Source organism: Mugil cephalus, chromosome 3, assembly GCF_022458985.1.
Source record: "Mugil cephalus isolate CIBA_MC_2020 chromosome 3, CIBA_Mcephalus_1.1, whole genome shotgun sequence".
NCBI lineage: Eukaryota > Metazoa > Chordata > Actinopteri > Mugiliformes > Mugilidae > Mugil > Mugil cephalus.
In genome coordinates, this window is record NC_061772.1 from 25145396 (window position 1) to 25166141 (window position 20746).

Here is a 20746-nt window from a genome sequence, read left to right on the forward strand (position 1 = left end):
TGTACATCCTGATTAGAAGCGTGAACTCACTCATTGGTATGTGTGTGTGTTGTGCTTAGTAATGACTGCGCAAATTGCAGCAGATACACAAACGCAGAAAGACTCATTCTTCCACAATACTTGAGATCAACCTGATTGGCCGCTGTCATTAATTGAAGTCCACAGCAGGTTGTACGTCCTGATTAGAGGCATTAACTCACTTGATTGGTGTGTGTGTGTGTAATGTAATTAGTAATGAGTTCAAAAAAGTTTGAACTTCAGTCGGTAAAATGAGGGTTTATCGACGTAAAATGAATGTCAAACATGTCGACAACAAATTTAGACACTTTTAACCAGGGATGCACCGATACATCGTATGGAACTTGATTTTATTAATTTCCACGTCTGGAAAAGTATGGAAAATGAAAACTAGTGTATGGAACTATATTGATCACACCATTCAAACCTCATGAGCAAGCGATTCTAAATGTCTTTTATTGGATTTGTTTATTATTTATTTATCTGTATCAGTTAACAAGTATTTGAATACTTATTTTAGGTTTAAGAGTGAGGCCAAGTCTATTGTGATATCAGGTAGTTCAGCTGCTCATGTGCAACTTACTTACAATTAAAAAAAAAAAGAAGCATGCACTGAATTTATCTTTAACTACTTTATCATTGCTTAGCTATAATCTTTGGTGACATAACCACATTTATATTCAGAATAAATAAAACAAACAGTTAATTCCATAATTCAGTTACACAACTACTTACTTGTGTTGAATGCCATAAATTGGATCAGAAGATTAGAAGGAAAACGTATGAAATGTTTCAATTTCAGATGTGTAGGAACCCTGATACTATGCTCCAGCCATATTTCTAGAGGTGGTACTGTAAGAAAAGGATTTTAACACATCAAATCTCACATTTTACCAAAAACGAACGAATGAAAAGAATTTAAACCAAAGTTTTAACCCTAACCCTGGTTGAATGTCTGCTCATTGTGGTGACAGGACGAAGAGATGAAAGGCTTAAAAACAGTCCAGTAAAGTGTAAAAAACAAAGCGGCATCGGTCAAATTGATATTTTAAATATCTGTATCGGCACAGAATTTCACAATCGGTGCATCCCTACTTTTAATCTGTGTTAGTTCATAGCGTCAACCCCTTTGTGTCTTTGTGGAATTAATGTGGATGAACCGTTTCTCCTTTCAGTTTGACGAGGAGTATCTAAGCAGACAGGAGGCGCAAGCTCAGCTGGTGAAGTGTGAAGAAAAAATAACTGAACTCCAAGCAGAGCTACAGGCCTTCAGGTCGCAGGTTTGTCTACATTTTAAAACCATCTACGATGATGAGAACGCGTGACACGGAAAAACAGAACACTCTAAAAAAAAAATGTTATTTTAGTTTATATTTTACTTTTCCATTAGTATGGACTGTTCTTGTTATTCTTTGAGGTCTGGGCTGTGATTGGGGGTGGCGGGTTTTTATCCACTGGAGTCTGCGGGTTTTTTTTTTTTTTTTTTTGACATGGAGGCCGCTCTACTGGCTAGCTGACACTAAGTCTAATGAGAACACTGACCGGTCCTCCATGTTGGCCATTTCTAATTCTCTGATCTCTATCCCATAAGAGGAAATTGTTCTAAAAGCAATTTATTCTGACAACCCCTTCAGCCTCACTGCTGGGGCTCTGTTCAACACACACATGCACACAACCTCCCCCCCCCACCCCACACACACACACACACACACACACACACACACACACACACTCCTCCTCCATCCCCTCCCAACACTCCAGAGACTTGCTCCCACATCCTGGCACTGCAAGATAACTAAACACTCAGAGAGGGAAAGAGAACTTCCTTTTTATTTTCCTGATAATTTTTCAATTTGAAAGCGCAAACACAGAATGAATACTCAAATAGTAGCTTTCAAATGGCCAATGCAGGTACACACACACACGCGCGCGCACATTGTCTGTCTTTGTCTGTCGCTCTCGCCGACGCACTTGCGCACTTGTTAATTCAGCAGTGGTGTTCTTCCCCGTAGAGGCGGTGGCAGAGCGAGGGCTCAGGGCTGACCTTTTAGTGTGTGTCTTTAATCCAAAACTGGTGCATGGATCAATAAGCCATTTGCTCTGTATGATACAATTTACAAAGCTTGTAGGCCCGGTTATAACATTTGATTTTCAGCTTTGGAGGAAGAAAAAAAAAAAGAAAAGAAAATTCACTGGGTATATTCTGAAAGAATCTGGACTGTTTCTGAGCGTTTGGCCTTTGCTGGATGCTTGAGAGAACACGCCTCGGTTATCCGTAGCGCAGTGGTATTAGACGGGGAAGGCACACTGTGTGCGCTACACGTTTGGCAGATGCTGTAGTTTGTCTGCTTCCATTTTTTTTTCTTTTTTTTTTTGTTTCTCGGCCATTTTACTCAGTGTGAGTGCACTTTTTTTTTTTATTGCATTCGTTTGGTGAAAGGTTTCTTTAGCGCTGATCCCACTAATCTGCTGCTCAGGTAAATGAGAGTCTTCAAATAATAATAATAATAATCCGAGGGAAAAGATGTCACTGTGAAATGTTATCTGACTGTTGAATTATTAAAAAAAAAAAAAAGCTGCTTTTATAATTGCTTTGAAAATTAAATGTTTATTAATGGAACTTGAGTAAAGGGACTAGATTATTTGTTATTTTATCCAGTAATTAAATTAGGATCATGATGAGTGCTGCCAAAGATAAGGCATTCATAAATGAAGCTGTGCTAATTATCCTTTCACACCAAAACCATCTTCTTTTAGATTTTAAAATAAAAGGAAATATTATTTGATTCACTTTGATGTACTGTTTTTTTTTTAAAGGACATTCATGCGCTTGTACAACTATGCTCTTTTTTTTTTTTTTTCTTTTTTTTTTTTTTTTGCCGGATGATAAATTTAAAGAGAGCAGTGGGTGTTTTTTGTCGTGAGCGCGTTCTTCAAAGGGACCAAGAACAAGAATAAACCGTCTCTTAAATGAGTTTTGGATCTTGAAGTAAGAAGTGAATAATTGTGGAGCAGAGCCTTAAGTTGAAGGCTTTGATGTTTTTTTTTTGTTTTTTTTTTGTAAAACATAACCAGATATCGATCACCGAATCACCCAGTCTTATCAGGAACCAGAGGAGCTCTGTCTTTGTCTCGGACGTTTAAATGCCAATTTATTTAATCTTATCAAAGATAAAGGCTCCAGTCTCAAAGTAACTTCACGTCTCACATAAACGTATGATTCTCTGCTCGTTCAGTTTGGAGCCGTACCTGTTGGCCTGACCTCTCCTCATGCCGGGCAACCGGCGACCTCCTCGTCATCGCCGGCTGGGCCTCCGACCCCGCAGCCGGCAAGCGGGATGCCTGCTCCCCCTCCTCCCCCTCCTCCGCCTCCCTTACACGGATGTCCTGCCCCACCTCCTCCTCCTCCGCCCGGGATGCCTCCTCCGTTCGGTGCCCCTCCTCCACCGCCTCTAGGGTTCGGGGGCGGTCTTGGTTCCCCGACCCACCATGCCCTGCCTTATGGCCTCAGGCCCAAGAAGGAATTCAAGCCTGAGACTTCCATGAAGCGCCTCAACTGGTCCAAGGTGAGACGCTCCTTCATTCTAACGCGGGCTTGACGTACGGCAATCAGCCACAACATTATGACCACTGACGTTGACCGTCTTGTGACATGTTCTTCTGAGAAACTTTTGGACCTGGTGTTTATGTGAATGAATGTACCCCCCACCTAGACCAGACCAGACACCCCCACCCCTATAATAATGAGACCCCTTGATGGCAGCAGCCATCCCCAGTAGGATGCAGCCTGACACACACACACACAAAAACTGTTCAGGATCAACTCAAAAAATATGATGAACAGCACAAGATGTCGACCCGGCCTCCAAATTCACTAGATCCCAAACTGACCAAGTATCTGTGGGAGGATCCACAGAGGCCCCTCTCCTCATCTCATAGGACCCAAAGACCCCCATTAACAACGTCCTGTTACTAGACACCAGAGGACACTCTCAGAAGGCCCATGTCTATTCTCTGATGAGTTACAACTCAAATGGAGTTCAAAGGAGGTCATAATGTTATGGCTGATCATTGCATGTCAATAACGTAATTACATGTTTCTAATAACTGCTCATATTACATATTTCTATGTGAATTTAGCCATCTACTCTATAAAGAGATCAACTTTTTCTTGAATTTTAGTTAAAAAAAACTTTTAGGAGAGAATCATTCAGGCCAGGTATTTTTAGTGTTTTTTTTTCTGCTCTCTCATTTGTTCCTGATGTTCATTGGCAGCAACCGAACAGTACAGATGTTTTTCTAAGAATTAAACAACAACATCTTCCGTTAGTGCCAAGCCGGTAATAATTGAAAATAACAGATGATCAGATGCTATTGTCAGAGCAGCCTCAGTGGTCCCAGTGCAGATGTTGTTCTCTGAAGAGCAGTGTTAGTTCACAGCACAAGTGGTGTTAGTTTGTGGTTTGATTAATTATTTAATCTCAGGTTTACATCGGTACAGGTGTTCAGCAAACTGAACCATATGCTGGCAATTTCAAGTGAACCTTTTAGAAGGACACGAGGAGGACCTGTCTTGCGGTACAGCTGCACACATATGGTCGTGTTTGAGACAAAGCTGTTGCAAAACTTCTTCGGCGAGAAGATTCTCAAACTTCCAACTGTTGCCTGCAAACAACCTCTCAGAAGCGATTCGTTGACGTATTATGGGTTCGGCGCTTTCCTAATAACACCTGTGCCATGTTACATGTCTGGTAGGTAGTGGACATACATTTTTAAGTGTCATACTGCCACCACCGCGGCTTAAAGTCCAATACTCACAAACACTTTACTCATGTTTTGGTCCATAAAGCTCACTGAACGGTATATTTACTTCAGGGGGTCGTCTCCAGTGCCTCAAAGTGACAACTTTCGGTGTAATATCTGGCACCAAAATGTGCACCGTTCAGACTTTTCCGGGACTATCTGCAGCGCTGGCAGCCTTTGCAGATTGGACCTCTGCTCATTTGGAAAATATTGCTTTAAGGATTTTGTTGTCAGCGCAGATTCTTTCACAGATGTTTTATTTATTTATTTTATTCTTTGTTGCTTTTCTTAGTGTCTTACGTGCATCTACTTGCAGACTTGATTCGCTTCAGGTGGTCCGTAATGTGACTAAAAATCTGAACAGAAGCAAAAAACTTTCTTGACGTTTTATGTCATTACTCCTCCACTCCTCGTCATTTTTCTTTGGAGCTTTAGATTATCGTATTGTATCATATCTATGGAAGCCCTAAGCCGCCATACCTTCGTACATATTATTCCCTCCGTTTACCCGTGAGTTATTTATCTCGTTATCACAGGAAAAAAGGCTCCGTTTTCCTGTGATAACGAATTATTTATCTTGTTATTTCGGTAAAACAAGGCTTTGTTTTCTCTGAGATCTCAAGAAACTTATCTAGCAAACACCTTATAGTAGACCTATTACATTAGGTTATTATTGTACTACATTATAGCGTTAAGGGCATCCATCAATCAGCATGACAGAACTCAAGATCTTGAGAAACCAGAGGAAATAAACTAATTAATGGAAAAAAAAAAAAAATATGGGAACACATGGCCGCTTAGGGCGTCCGTACTTATCGTATCGTATCACATTGTATCGTATCGTATCGTATCGTATCGTATCGTATCGTATCGTCAACTAAAATCGCTGAACTTTGGATGTGTGTTTTTCTTTCTTTTAGATTCGTCCCCAGGAAATGTCAGAGAGCTGTTTCTGGGTGGCAGCTGATGAGGACCAGTACGCAAAACCAGATTTGCTCCACAGAGTCGCAAGTACTTTTGGCTCACAAAGAACAGGTTAGACTCTTGATTCTGTTTCCTAATACTTATCTAATGTCCATCTGTCAGGCTGCTTCACTTGTTCCACTGGTTGTCATTGAAATGCAGATGCTTTCCTGCATTTCACTGTCATTTCTGTGGGGTTTACTTTTACACAAACCCGTTTTCAGACCATTTACAAACACTTCTACTCCTCTATAGATTATTATTTACAATACGTTCAGACACGATACTTACTTTTCCCTTCTACCTGGCATATTGTTCTTACTACCTGCTCCAGATTCCTGTCTAGGATTGAGAATGGCAAAGTTCCTCAAGGCCTTTTTCATCATTTCCTTTGACAATACACTCCGGTTATATAGGGCGGAGTGGTGTTAATATGTTTAAAAAGTGCATTCTCAGTATTAAAAAACATTAAGAACTGATAAATTATTTAAATAATGCCCATTTTCTTTCTGAATAGTCCTCATGTGACTTCAGAACTACCAGTCAACAATCAGCAGGCCATTTTGAATCAAGTAGTGCTAATGCTGCATAATAAAACACCATAAAGGTGCATCACACATTATTATGGCTGGCAAGATCGTGTACATATCGATATACAAGGTTGTTGGAATGATTAAAGCTGGAGCAGTAGGCAGCAGGAGATGTTATCAGTTCTTTTTTTTCTCCTCCTGGGCTCGGTCTATTAGTCCCTTCACTGATGATTTATTCACATGTCCCGTGTTTTCTTTCTTGTCTTGTCACCGCCTCGGCGAGCTTACGCCAATCTGAATTATTCATCCAGGTGTTATCTACCTGTCACAACTTTATGCCGCTCCTCTCCGGGCGCACGAGCCCCCCAATATGCGCCGGTGCACCCTAGTTCCGAACTGTCAAGGTGCTGAATAATGAAGGCTGATCTAAACGGCGAACAGGCAGGCCGACAGTCAAACAGGTGTTCTCCGGGGAGGGCGAGCGAAGGATGTCCACCAGTTTGGTACTGATCCCGCTCACATTCACAGATTTTTTTATTTTTTTTATATAGTAATCATGAAACACACTTCTCATCTCTTGCGGAGGCACGTAAACGCACTGCTGCTCCGCGGTGTTCCGGCTGCCTGGTTTGTTCCCGCTCATGGGTAATGCATTTTAGATTTGGCGAGAAACGCATGAAACGCTTGACTAAAATCAAACCTCTCGCACGGTTCGAATCCGCTCTCTCAGTTGTCTTCCTCACGGTTTCCCCCGGTCCCGGCGGAGGTCGCAGGAGCCACACGACTGGTGGGTTGCGGTGTCGTGTCGCACCCAAGACGCCAGGCTGCTGCGTGTCAGCCGGTGAACTTGCATCCGTGTGTGCACGCGGGCTTGTCTTCTTATTAACACAGCCGTGTACCGCCGTGTTTCATCTCACTTAAGAGCAGCGGCATCTGGATCGGCATTAAACATTAAAAAGCGCACACTGTGAAACAGTATTCACTCAGTTTTCCTCATTAAATATTCATCCGTATCGCTTGAAACTTCCGTATTCTTTCGTGATGTTTGTGCCTCGCGCTGCAGCGGTACGCAAACTGCCGAGTCTGGATTGAGACCCTGAAGTGATTTTTAGACCACCGCAGAGACCTTGACTTAAGAAAATATAAACAGAAATAAGAATTTGTTTAAGAAAAGGTTTGTATTTCTGCATATGTGGGAGCAAAACTCAGATTATTTCCTGAGTAGATATTCAGATATTCGTCCCATATGCTTAAATTGTGTATGTTCAAAGTGGCGTGTGTTTTTTTGATGAAGAGTCAGTTCCCCTTTTTCGCATGTCACTCAATATACTTCAATAAATGTGCATTTTTAGGTCAAACTAATAGAAATAATATGATAATAAGAATTAGTGTCAAAACAATGAGAGGAAGTACCTGCGCTAGGTTATGTCTGTAGAGGAAAAGAGAAACGACAGTGCAAGGATACGATCAGGAGGCTATTTGCATGTTAGATGGATAAAAAAAAATGTAATTTAATAAATTGTGCTCTTGCTTGTGGGTATTGATTTATCCTTTAAGCATCTAAAAGGTCATATTCCACGAGGGTTTTGTTACAGAAGGTTGAAGCTTCCTGTGTTGTCTTTGTTTACGTTATACATCAAACTATATGACACACAGAAAATGTGTAAATGGAAAAACGACTGCACAAATGCATGAAACAGATGTGCATTAATAAGCAAAATGTAAAAAATAAAAATGTGCGTTAACAACCATGTGAACTCTTCCAACTTCTCATCAACCATCTAATTAGTTTTTGTTTACTATCACCTTTTTGTTGTTGCAGGAATCCACCAGGTTTCTATGTAACAGATTTCTGTTCTGTGCAGCTATAGAAGCTAAATGTTTTCTGCACAGCTATTTATTTTTTAAAAGTCATTTAATGATCGCCCTCTCGGCAGCCTTACATCTTATTGTTTCTGTGGTTAAATAAAACAATATGGATCAGAGGTTGACCGTACTTCAAATGACTCTAATGGCTGCGCGCTGCGTTCGGAGTCGTCAGTGATTTCCACCGCCGTTGACCTGATAGATGAGTGTTAACCATGCCCTTCGAACATGCACGGCGAATTAAACGTTAAATGTTGTAGTAATGCAAGCTATGATTCATTCTTACCGTCAAAACCCCAATTAGGATTTAATGTAGGAAGAATTAACCTCGCTAACGTTGTTCTAGTGGGTCACAGTACAACTACTCTTTAGAGATGTTGGAGATGCAGTAATAAAAATGAAATGAACCAGTGAATCATAATTCATTATCAATGGTGATTTTTCCACTGTGATTCAGTACGTTGACAGTTGCATCATGGCAGGTGGTGTCATGTTAGCTGGTCAGCCACAACATTAAAACCACTGACAGGAGAAGTAAATAACATTGACCATCTTATCTGAGATCTTATCTTCTGGGAAACTTTTGGACCTGACATTCGTGTAGATGCGACTTAGAAATGAACCACCCACCTAGACCAGACCAGGCAACCCCACCCCGTGGCAATGACACTCCTTGATGGCAACACACACACACACAAAAACGCTTTAGGAGCAACTCAGAAAACCATGAAGAACAGCGCAAGTTGTTCACCTGGCCTCCAAATTCACTAGATCCCAAACCGATCAAGTATCTGCGTGATGATCCACGGAGACCTCAACCCTCAGCCCACAGGACCCAAAGCCGCTCATTCCTCCAAGCACTGATGTTTTGACAGCATTTTAATAAATCTGAATTCTTTTTAATAACTTATCGAATCTCATTAAGTTGTGCAATTGGCTTGGAAATTAACCAGCGGAGGAACCTTTCAGTTCAGCCATTAAGAAAACACTTTTAATTAGCTACTGCGGATATGATCTACTGCCCGTAACCTTGGTCATTCTAATCGGAGAAAGCAGCAGTGATCACGAGACACGCTAAAGTTACATCTAATGTTGGGCTTTACTAATAAAATGAACAAGGACAAAATTAAAGTCTATCACATACGTTAAGTTATTATTCACGTGTTTAGCTCCCCCTGACATCATTTTACAGACCCAAACAAAGCCTGGAAGTGTCCATGTGACTATTAATGACTGTAAAAGAAAAATCTAAAGTAATAAAGCTAAATAAAGCCAGTAAGTTTGTGTACATCAACATGAGCATTTTTAATGAGGGAATTACATATAACAATACATATAACGTCATATTCGGTAATTAAGTTTCTTTATTCTTGTTCATATTTATGTATTATTTAGTTAACAGCTATAAGGATAAAAAAAAAAGCTCCTATTTGTAATGAACACACAAAACGCGTCGCTTTTAGGATTATTCAGAATATTTGTTGTGTTTGAATGAATAAGCCGACCAGATGCAGTCAGATCACTCAGAACGTATATTAAGATGAGACAAAGCACCAAATATAAATTATATCATCGTGTTTGCACCTGAAAACCTCCGAAACCGCAATCTTGTGTGGAGTTGCTTTTAATCACTCCTGAACTGGCGTCTAAGACAGGAAAGCCAAATCCGCCCTGCTGTTCCTTTGTGTATCTTTCCATTCCTTCCTCCCCACCGGCTCTCTCTTACAGCGCAGCTGCTGTTCGGCAGGAGTCTGTTCATGCAAGTGGACAGCTTGCCTCGTGTTAGATGAAATAACCGAAGACTAGTGTCTGTCTCTGCTTGCGTTCGCGAAATAATAAAAACTTCCCATCAACTTTTCAAAGCCGGAGAAATGGGAGGTGTGGAGCGGGTCTGTGTGCAGTGGATGGAATGTCAGAAACTCGGCCGGCTCACCGCTGCCCCTCACGCTAACCTTTGTGAGACGAGCCATTTCAGGCAAATTGGAAGGAACAGTTTGAGCATTTTTTTTTCTTTTTTTTTTTCTTTCAAGAGGTAGCAGAGATTTGAAATTCCTGAGGGAAAGAATGTAGGTTTAATAGAGCCACTGGTACTTGTACTTGTCGAAAAGTGTCTACTGACAAATCAAACAGTCTTTTCAAGCCTCTTACCAAGGCGATAGGCTTTAATACGCTGGATTCAAAGCCTCTTTTATACAGTTAGTGGACCTTAATTTAAAATTTTGCCATCTACTGCTTTTGCCATTAAATACCAGCTCTATCAGAATCCCGCCTCACATCAGATGGACACACAGGCATGCTTCTCTTTTCTTTTGACTCCTGTTAGAATTTAATCTGTTTTCTTCTTCCTGCTCTCCTGTCCCAGTGAGAGGCCGGTCAGTTCATAACATTACGACTCCAGGCACGCACGGCAATCTTCCCACTGGCTTCCTGAGATATTATCATGTTCCCAGAGCATATAGCTGAAATGTTACATTATATTATTTCATTCAGATTAGGTCTCGTATCTTATATGGGGCAATTTCCCATTAACATAAATATTGGGAGTTGTAAACATAAATCGTGTGGTGTTTATGGGTTATTGCTGCATTTTCTCGCCGAGTGGGTCAAATTATGGAAACCTCCAACACGACACAGGCGTTCAAAAGTCATAGTTTAATTAAGATTTCTGAAGAAAGCTGAGATCCTTTGCTTTCCCTGCCAGTGATAGTCGCTGCTGGAGGCCCTGACGGCATTTTCAGGTACTTCATCCATCTGTCCGTCCGTCCAGTTATTGCAAATGCTACATCTGAAGAACGGCTTCAGGGGATTCAATTAAATATTGGACAAATTCCCCACTTGGACTCCGGGATAAAGTGATCAGACTTTGGATGGCCATTGGAGTTTTTGGCTTGGACTCGATTTCTTAAGAACGTCTTGAGGGAATTTTCTTAACATTTTGATACAAATGTAATTTGCTCAGTGTTGCCAAAACCTTTGCATACACACTCTGTAACTATGAACGATTATCCTTAGAGGGTCGCTGGGATGTCGGAGAGATGTTGGAGCTGCGTCCTGCTGGGGATGGCTGCTGCCGTCACCGAGTGTCATTGCTATGGGGCGCGGGTGTCTGGTCTGGTCTGGTCTGGTCTAGGTCAGTGGTACATGTCTAAGTAACATCCACATGAATGAATACCAGGTCCAAATGTTGAGGCTGATTGGTGTAGAGACAAACAACCATTTATTACCATTTCCAGTCACAAGAAACAAAATATGGTCGATTTAGAACAAGCGTTTAGAACCATTTGTACATCCCCTACGCAGGGTTTAGAGTATTCTGGCACGGTGCCGGATGTCCAGTGTGGGGCGCTCGATCACGATTAAAAAAAGGTCGACATTTAGAAAAAAATAAACCCAAAGGATGTGGGATGTTGTCAGGTTTTAGCAGTCAATTAAGTCCTTCTACCAATGGAATGAGAGTAACGCAGCTTTCCCTCTCCAAACTAACATCACTAACCAATCAGAAGTAGGGGTGGGTCTTGGAAAACTTGAGATCCAGCAGATGCTGCATTCAAGACAACTTGGGGGAAAAAAGTAGCTGTTGTCAAACTTGGAAATTACCGTTTCCAAAAAAAAAAAAAAAAAAAAAAAAAATTAGCTGCTACAAATATTTCACGGCTCAGCAAACCACGGCAATATACCAAACTTACTTTTTCTTCTCCAAGTTAACCCGTAACATGAACGCTATGATATCGGAAGTCTGAATTTTCCAAGTTTTAGTGAATGCAACGTCCAAGCCTGGGTTTGTTTCATGATAGTCAATGTTGTCGGAAAGAAGTAAATTTATGAAGCTAGGACAATGTGTCTGCAAAGAAAGGACTTAAAAATAATAATAAAAAGTAACTAATATTAAATGTTAGGATGTAATATGATCTACAAATTGAAAGTGAATTAAATGGTGAAATTAGTCTTTGAATAATTCCTCAAATTAATTATTAATTAATTAACTTTAAAAGACAAGAAAACAAAAAGTTTCATTCATGCTGAGGATTTTTTTTTTTTTTTTTTTTGTACTTTAACCCCTGCTACAGAGTGAGGTGTTGTCTTCATACTTTACTCTGATTATATTTTAATATTAGCAGTCACCAAATTTCCTTTCGTTTTATTCAGAAGAGCGTGTGAAGACGATAACAACACTTCAGACTTTTTTTTCTTTGTAAGAACTGCGACAAATATTACATAATGCTCGCACTTTGAAAACCAGGAGTTGCTGTACAACCGAAGTCATTGACATCGTTTTGACGTTGAATGTTAAGTAGGAAGGTGTCAACCAAGTCAATCGTTGGATCCATAAGAGGTTTTCCCTCATTGTCATTATTACATAAAGCAGATTATAAATTAAAGATGATGCTTTACTCTCTGCCTCTGAACCCCGAGCTTTAATCTGTTCCCTTGACATCTGAAGGCTTTAATAGCTTTGTGGTTCCTGTCTCATTTGCTGAGGGTTGAAGGATAGAAGCGAGTCGTTCTTCTTGGAGCTTCATCAAGGAACTTCAAAAGTGACAGAGCCGAGAGAGGAGCGAGCTGTTGTGCAATTGTAATTCATTGCTCCAAATTGTCTGCTGACCCGTAGTAGTGAAGCGACTTGATGAAAAAAAAAAATCCATTTCCCATCTTCCATGATTGCAGGTGTGCCAAACAGGATTTATGTTTTGTGAAATAATTTCGGTTGAAAAGCACACATTCAGACTTGGGCAGCAGCATTTATTTTGTACGGAAATATTCACGCACACCAAAGGCTTCGAAGGCAATGAGAAAGATGTTTTACATGTTTGAAGACGTTTTCCCTGCAAACCCAGCTGAGAATGTCTCAGATTCTTCATTTTAACTTTTTATTCTAATGCTGTTCTGCACATCACATCTGGAAATCACACACATTCTGCTTATGTTTTAATGCATGAAATCTGGTTTCATGTAATATTATGTTACACTGAGAGTGGCGTCATCCACTACATCCACTACATCCACTATGCTGCTACAACATGATCTTTAAATCTTGTAATTCTTTGTGATTACAAGAACCTCCACTGTCTTTTTTTGACAAGTCTGCTGTTGAAAAGAAATGTAAACTGAACCTGAACCGTCCATGTTGATAAGAATTGTATTTTTTTTTGTCTGTTAATGCACATTCTCTACGCGATGCTAGCTTGTCCCACCGCTGACAATAAAATGCCCAAACTAATGCTTCACTAACCACCTCTTTCTCTTGTTTGCTCTGCTTTTGCTTCTCCACTTTCCTCCTCTCGCTTTACTTCCACTCGGCTGCATGATCTGCCTGGACGCTTACTCTGGAACAGAAACAAAAGGTTAGTATTATTTTATTTTTTATCTTGTCCTCCACTTACAGTGCTAACTTTCACTCTCAATTCCAACGTGATGTGTGACAGTAACTCTCTGATGAGTCAGACAAAACAGGTTTTCTTTATAGCAGCTAAAGAGGAACATCCCTATTTTGTATTTGCTCTGAAATTATCTCGGTAACCTGATGAGACTCGAGAATCACACATTTTCTTATCAACCTTGTTTAAATTTCAACACTCTTAAGATTTTTAATCTTCCCACATCGTCTGATCAATACTTTCTGAATCATTTATAACGTGGCATTGAAAAATAAGCCAACGGACGAGCTCTTAATTGGCAGCTCATACATTTGGGTGAAACTGGAGTGCTGTCGGTTCAGCCCTTTACAGCCAAAAGCTCTGAGCTTTAATGGCCTTTTCACAGCTCAAGTTGAAGATGTGTGTCTGAGCTCACTGTTGTTGTCAAGGCGCCAGTTTGAATGAATGGAGGAAAATGAATAAACAGATTAATTTAATTGCCTCTATATCAACATTATTTTGGCATTAATACCAGCAGCACGTCCCTTTCTAATGGCATTGCACACCTTTATCTTCACGCGCCGTTGCTCTCCTATTCACTAGTGTTCTTCTTTCTCTCATCCTTTCTGAAAACATCAGAAAAGTACTTTCTGTTTTTTTTTCTTTGCATGTCGTTCGACCGTATTTCAATTAAAACTAACTTGCTGATTATACTGATATAACCTGAGTCTCCTGGAGGACGTTTACCTTCACCTCTGTAGCCCATGTTTTATGTGTTGCCATCACAACCTCAGCCAAGTGGATTTATTCTGTGGCCTTGGTTGCGTTATTTAAATGGACATTTTAAATTTTTTATTTATTCATATGTAAGGAACACTCCTTTACCACCCTGCAGTGCAGACTTAAAAGAATTAGATCATGTGTTCTGTGATGTTATGTTATTGATTAGTGAATGATTACTGGTTGAGTTAGTCCTGTAATTTTTGGTTTTAATTTTAGCAAATCAAATGAGCAGTTAATGGGTTTGACAAAGACTGTAATCATCCAGAAGAAATCGCACAGTGCAGAAAAGAAACCTATTGTTGAACTTATTGTTGTACCATACATACATTGCATTTTTATTGCACATATTATTCAGTACCTGACAAAGACCCCAGACATACAGCCGAGGTCATTTGTGACCCCTCTGCAGTACCTCCCCCTGTTGAAGACCTATGCCATAAATAAATAAATAAATAAATAAATACATACCTAAATATATGCCCTAAATACAATTTGTTTATTTATTCATTCATTTATTTATGGCATATATCTGTAGGTATTAATTTATTTATTTTTCATTTATTTATTCATTTTAATTATGGGAGAGTTGGTCCTCCACAGTGACCTACGTGGGAAGCCCACACTATGCGCTTGTCAGTCTGGCTGTAAAAACACCACCCAAACACTAGTCGGCGCTGTGTCTTTTTTCTCGTTAAGTTTTGTTTCCACTTCTTGCTTCACTTTCAACAACAGCAACTGAAACTTTCGCCGTAATTTCGTCAAAGACGATTCACTGAAATTCTCCTCCCCAGTTTAACCTTTCTATCTGTTCCATCTATATTGGTTCAAAACAATCAGAAAATTGCGAAGTTGGAGAAGCAGCCGGAAACTCTAAAGTGGAAACAACGCTACTTCCAAGAGGATGAATCCCAGCTCCGTGTAGTTACGTTTCATTCTTAAACGCTGACATTTGACGCAGAAGAGTGAAAGAGATGCTTCTTGCTTTCACTCTTTTCCTTGGGGAATCAAAAATGAAGACAAAAAAAAAAAAAAACAAGCAAAACAAACAAGCAAACGTACTTAGTGGGCAAATAGACAAAAATACCCGCAGCTCTCAGAAGTTTCAGCAATTTCTTTGATTTCACAACTGGCCTCTGGAGAAGCTCTTTGAGACCATCAGTGTCAATAGATGGATATAAAGCATGTACAGCAGGGCCTTCCTGTGGGGGCTGGCAAGAAGAAAGGGTAAAAATCCTGGGATATTTTAGAGACAATTGCATGTGGGAATTAAAGGATATGAGCAACATGTCCTATTTTTACTGTACTACTCGTGTCTCATCTGTTTATGTTTTTAGCTGTTTCTTTTTTTGTGTTCCACCAGCAGCGAGGTTCAACTTTAGGCGCTAAAGAGCTAAAGAAGGTTTATTTTTTTTCCCTAAAATTGCTTCACTATACTGAGTTTTTTTATAGATCACGACAAGGAATAATAATGCAGCTCTGTATGACAAGTAAAATGGGACGAGGTCGATTAATGGGGCTCCTTAAGTTACATAATACGCTATCAGGTTTTGGATACACACACATACACACTTCACGATGGGGATTGAATCGTTAGGGGTTTGTTCCGTGCAAGGATGATACTCATTGTAAGAACCAAAAATAACTAAATGCATCCATTACAAATGAGAATAATACTCGCCTAATGATTACTGACAGAAGTGCAGTATAGGTCTGGTATGGATTATGTAAGGATGCAGTTTTATTTCCGACCACTCAAGCATCTTTCCCCATTTCCCAGGAATATATGCACTTGTCATACTTGCACGTTATTATGCTGATATATTTTGTTACATTCATAGCCCATGTACATCAGTCTTAATTGGCATCTGGAATATGGTGGCTTTTCCCTTCCACGTCTCTCTGTTTATCAAGAGAAGGGGGAGGATTTGTGACTGTAGTGCTCAGACAATGAGCAACAACATGAGAAGAGCTGCCCTTTCCCGGGGCTTCTTTTCGTCTAATAAATAACATCCAATTAGACAAAACCCTCAAAGATCACTGAATCAGTTTGCCATTTCTTCTCAGGATACAAGCACCTGCTAATAACCCACCTCCTGTGCCAAGTTGCAATGCTGCAGGGAGAGACCAAAAAGACAGGGAAATAGATGGTGTCCGCAAATTCAAATGTGAGAAATGGGCAAATGTAATAAGTCAGTAGCTTTCGCAACTCGTTAGAAGCTTGTGTTTTTGTGTTTTAGTGATAGATGTAGGCATCAATGTGTTAATATAAATATAATTTTTTTGCTTAAGATCTCAGCGCCTTTAACATCCTTAGATCTGAATTCAGATCATGATGTTATGTACTGTGTATATATGTGTGTGTGTGTGTGTCTGTGTCTGTGCATGCAGAAATAAATCCCTGTAAAGTTAATATAAACTAAAGCTTGACAATAATAATTAATATTTTAATCTTAATAACTTCCTACTCTACGTGTTTCCATCTGGATTGCAAAGGTAGGATCCAAATTAAGCAGGAAATAAATGACTGTGTAAAGAGGACATGTTTATGGAGACATGTATAGAGGCTACATAAATTTTGGCTCAGTTTCTGTAATGAAATGGGAAACAGTGCGTTAAAGAATGTTTTCCAGAGATGTCACTTTCTGTTATTTTCCTCTCTGGCTTTGTAATATTCCTACAACGAATGTACACAATCACTGCATTTCTAAAATATTGCTTTGATGCAGCAACTTTCCATTAGAGCCTGGCCAGTACAGGATTCAAGATGCATTATTAGACCCCCCCCCATAAAATACTTAAAGTTATGCAGCAGGAAGAAAATGTCTCGACTCCAGCTGTGCACCGCCTCTGTGAAAATATAGCGCCGTGGGGAAAGTTACAAAGCAATCATGACATATCATTTGTGTTGCGAGTGGTACGGAAGCTATGGCTCCATCGTTTGCTTTAACGCTGTTGACCACTTGTTAAATAAATCCACACTTGAGGTATGTAGAGTTATTGCGTTGGTTTGGTGCATGCAAACATTGTAATTCCAAATTTGCCTTAATGTGATTCTCAATAATTGCTGGTTACATCAGCGTTGAGAATATGTGCTCAGCCCAGTTGGAGCTCTGATTAGAGATTCCAACTTAACTGTTTATGTGGATACTCAATAAAATAATACGATATCCAGTAAACACTGGTCTGCCACAACATTTAAACCACTCACAAGAGAAGTAAATAACGTTGACCATCTTGTGACAATTCAGTGCTTTTGGTTGACCACCCACCGAGACCTGACCCAAGTTTATTTACACTAATTGAATTCAATAGAAAAAGATGAAGATGAAGCAAGCAAACACACGTAAACACGTGTTTTTAGTATAATTTTCCATCAACCTGATTATTAATGCGAATGAGTTCCTATTAGACCCCCAGGCCCCAATCTGTATATCTGTATTTGAATGTCCCCTTTTTAATGCTACTTACTAGGGATGTCCTGATCGTTACTGGGCTCGTAGCCAATCCTCATATTTTGTATGTGTTTCACGTCCAATGTGAACCAAAACCAAACGTTAGGGCGTCTGAACGTAGATAACTTCCTGTTTTATAATTTTGTAATGCTGGTCTAAGCAGAGTGTTTAGTATGCGATGTGACAGTGTGAATGTTAAAGTTAAGCTGTACACCACAGAGCAGAGAATCTGAGACGCTAACAACTGCAAAACGAAGGCAGTCGGACAGCAATTTGTAAACTGTGCATGTCGATTTTTTCGCAGCGTGGCGGTAGTGGAGCAAAACATCCACAATAGATGCTAATGAGTTCGACGGCTTTTATACAGCGTTTACATAACAGCTATACACCACAGAGCTATTTATGAAGATAAATAGTTTGTTAGCTGGTTATTTGTTTAGTTAAGCTCATCTGTTTTTGTGATAAGAGACAATATTCTCCTAATTTATTTACTTTTATTTATCCTAAATTGTGTTGATTTTGCTCATGTGAATGAGATAAATACAGTAGCGCACTGTAAGATCAGAAATCATTCATTAAGCAGCAGGGGAGCCAATATTGTTCATCTGCAACAGGGGTCTTCATCGTTTTCAGGCCAAGGAACCCAAACTGATGGAGAGATTAAGTAGGGACATCATTATTATCATTTTGCTTTCAATAATAAGCTGTTCAAATAATACACTGGTCCAGATACTCAATTTCAAACATGTGCAACAGAAGGGTGGCCAACTGCCGTTAACATAAACATATCTGACAAATATAGCAGTGTGCGTCTACGATTTCATCCGAGGACTGATTTGGCTCTTGGGCCAATTGTGGGGAAACCTGACATAGTCAACGTGTAATATATGCAGCCTTGTGATTGGCTCGTAATGACAGGGGTGGATCCTGCTGTGAACAGATGGCTTAGATTGACAGGTCTTGTGAAATGGTGCACTGTTGGGACAGACTGTATCGCTGAAAGAGTGAAGTTCTGAAAGGTAGACGACGTTTTCTGCTTCTATTTATTCCTTTACTAAAACATGTTGGATTCATGTTTAAATTTGTGGGGGAAAATTTAAAAAAAAGTCTAATCAATCAAAGGCTTTACGACCCCCATGCAGTACCTTTGTAGACCCGTAGGGGCCGCCAACCCCCTGTTGAAGACCCATGATCTACAAAACATGCAAAAAAGGAGAATACTTAAAAGAATTCTGAATGTGACTTGGATTCCCCAATACTAAATCTTAAATGACTGGATAAGGAGGGGAACAAAAAAAAAAAAAAAATTGGCCATCCCCATTACTTACCATAGTGTGAAGGCTTTGTTCTCAGTGGATGTCAGGCTCTCCAGATCAATGTAGCCTGTCAAAGAGAAAGTTGAAGAAAAGACAAGCTCTTTTCCCACTATTGGCATACTGTAAGAGATAATTAGACAGCCCATCTCCATATGAATATAACGGCCTGGGAAGGAAGCATGTTTGTGTGAGCTCTGTCAGTCTTCGCTAGCATATTTGGGGTAATGGTGGCCGTGTGTGGGAGGAGTTAAGCTCCCGTGGTTGGTACGGTGGCTTAGAAGTGCTCGCGATCAAGGGGGGAAAGCTCCCACATGGAGGTAAAGAGCTTGACAGCTTGTCGTGACTTGCCAAAGTCAGCCTGATCTGACACATTAAACAGTCATGATCATTCAAATTCACGTCTCTGCTGTCAGTCTCCGCTACAATAACCCTTGGACTGCTTTTAAATCGGAGCCACTTAACATATCCGCGCGGTGACGCTTATTAGGTCTCCTGAATGCAAAGTGGGCGTATTTCTTGTTCCGGCAGCAGCTGTGCGGAGAACTTTGCAGGCTTTGGAATTACAATAAGACAAAAGGAGCTGGAGGAGGTTGGTGGACACCATGACAGGAATTATGAAGAGATCGGGGACTGGAGAAGGTGGGGATGAAAGGACAAAAAAAAATAATAATAATAAAAACAGTGTAGAAGGTGGTCCCTTATTTTAAAACCACATTCCTCAATAGGCCAAGTATCCCCTGTGAAAAGGGCTGTTTTTATTCAAACACTTAGGTTTTATCTAGGTTAGGTTTGGTTTTCCATGCACCTCCAATGGACTCCCAATTACCGCATTCATGTGGTATATGGCAATAGGGCACGTACCTCCTATGAAAGGAGCTGTTTTTGTTCTGACACTTAGGTTTTTACATAGGTTAGGTTTTCCATGCACCTCCAATCGCCTCCCAATTACCACGTGAATGTGGTAATTGGGATTCCTCAATAGGGGAAGTATCTCCTATGAAAAGGGCTGTTTTTATTCAAACACTTAGGTTTGATCTAGGCTAGGTTAGGTTAGGTAGGTTTTACCTAGGTTAGGTTTTCCATGCACCTCCAATGGCCTCCCAATTACCGCATTCATGTGGTAGGGCAATAGAGCAGGTATCTCCTATGAAAAGGGCTATTTTTATTCAAACACTTAGGTTTGATCTAGGCTGGGTTAGGTTAGGTTTTACCTAGGTTAGGTTAGGTTTTCAGTGCACCTCCAATGGCCTCCCAATTACCGCATTCATGTGGTAGGGCAATACGGCACGTATCTACTATGAAAGGGGCTGTTTTTATTCTCACACTTAGGTATACCTGGGTTAGGTTTCCATGCACCTCCAATCGCCTCCCAATTACCACGTGAATGTGGTAATTGGGATTCCTCAATAGGGCAAGTATCTTCTATGAAAAGGGCTGTTTTTATTCAAACACTTAGGTTTGATCTAGGCTGGGTTAGGTTAGGTTTTACCTAGGTTAGATTTTCCATGCACCTCCAATGGCCTCCCAATTACCGCATTCATGTGGTAGGGCAATAGGGCAGGTATCTCCTATGAAAAGGGCTGTTTTTATTCAAACACTTAGGTTTGATCTAGGCTGGGTTAGGTTAGGTTTTACCTAGGTTAGGTTAGGTTTCAGTGCAC

The 20746-nt window shown here is 40.3% G+C and overlaps 1 protein-coding gene across 6 annotated transcripts in view; it reads left to right on the top strand.

The window, feature by feature from the left end:
* The window catches only part of LOC125005819 (protein diaphanous homolog 3-like), a 163427-nt gene that overhangs the window by 34470 nt on the left and 108211 nt on the right, over positions 1-20746 (top strand). For 4 of the 6 annotated variants that reach the window (XM_047581427.1, XM_047581431.1, XM_047581428.1 and 1 more), the window contains 4 exons: positions 1194-1298; positions 3255-3584; positions 5742-5856; positions 13514-13522. In XM_047581427.1, the coding sequence (XP_047437383.1) occupies positions 1194-1298; positions 3255-3584; positions 5742-5856; positions 13514-13522 (559 nt within the window). The remainder of the gene's footprint in view (positions 1-1193; positions 1299-3254; positions 3585-5741; positions 5857-13513; positions 13523-20746) is intronic. The other 2 variants (XM_047581430.1, XM_047581432.1) reach the window with 1 other exon arrangement.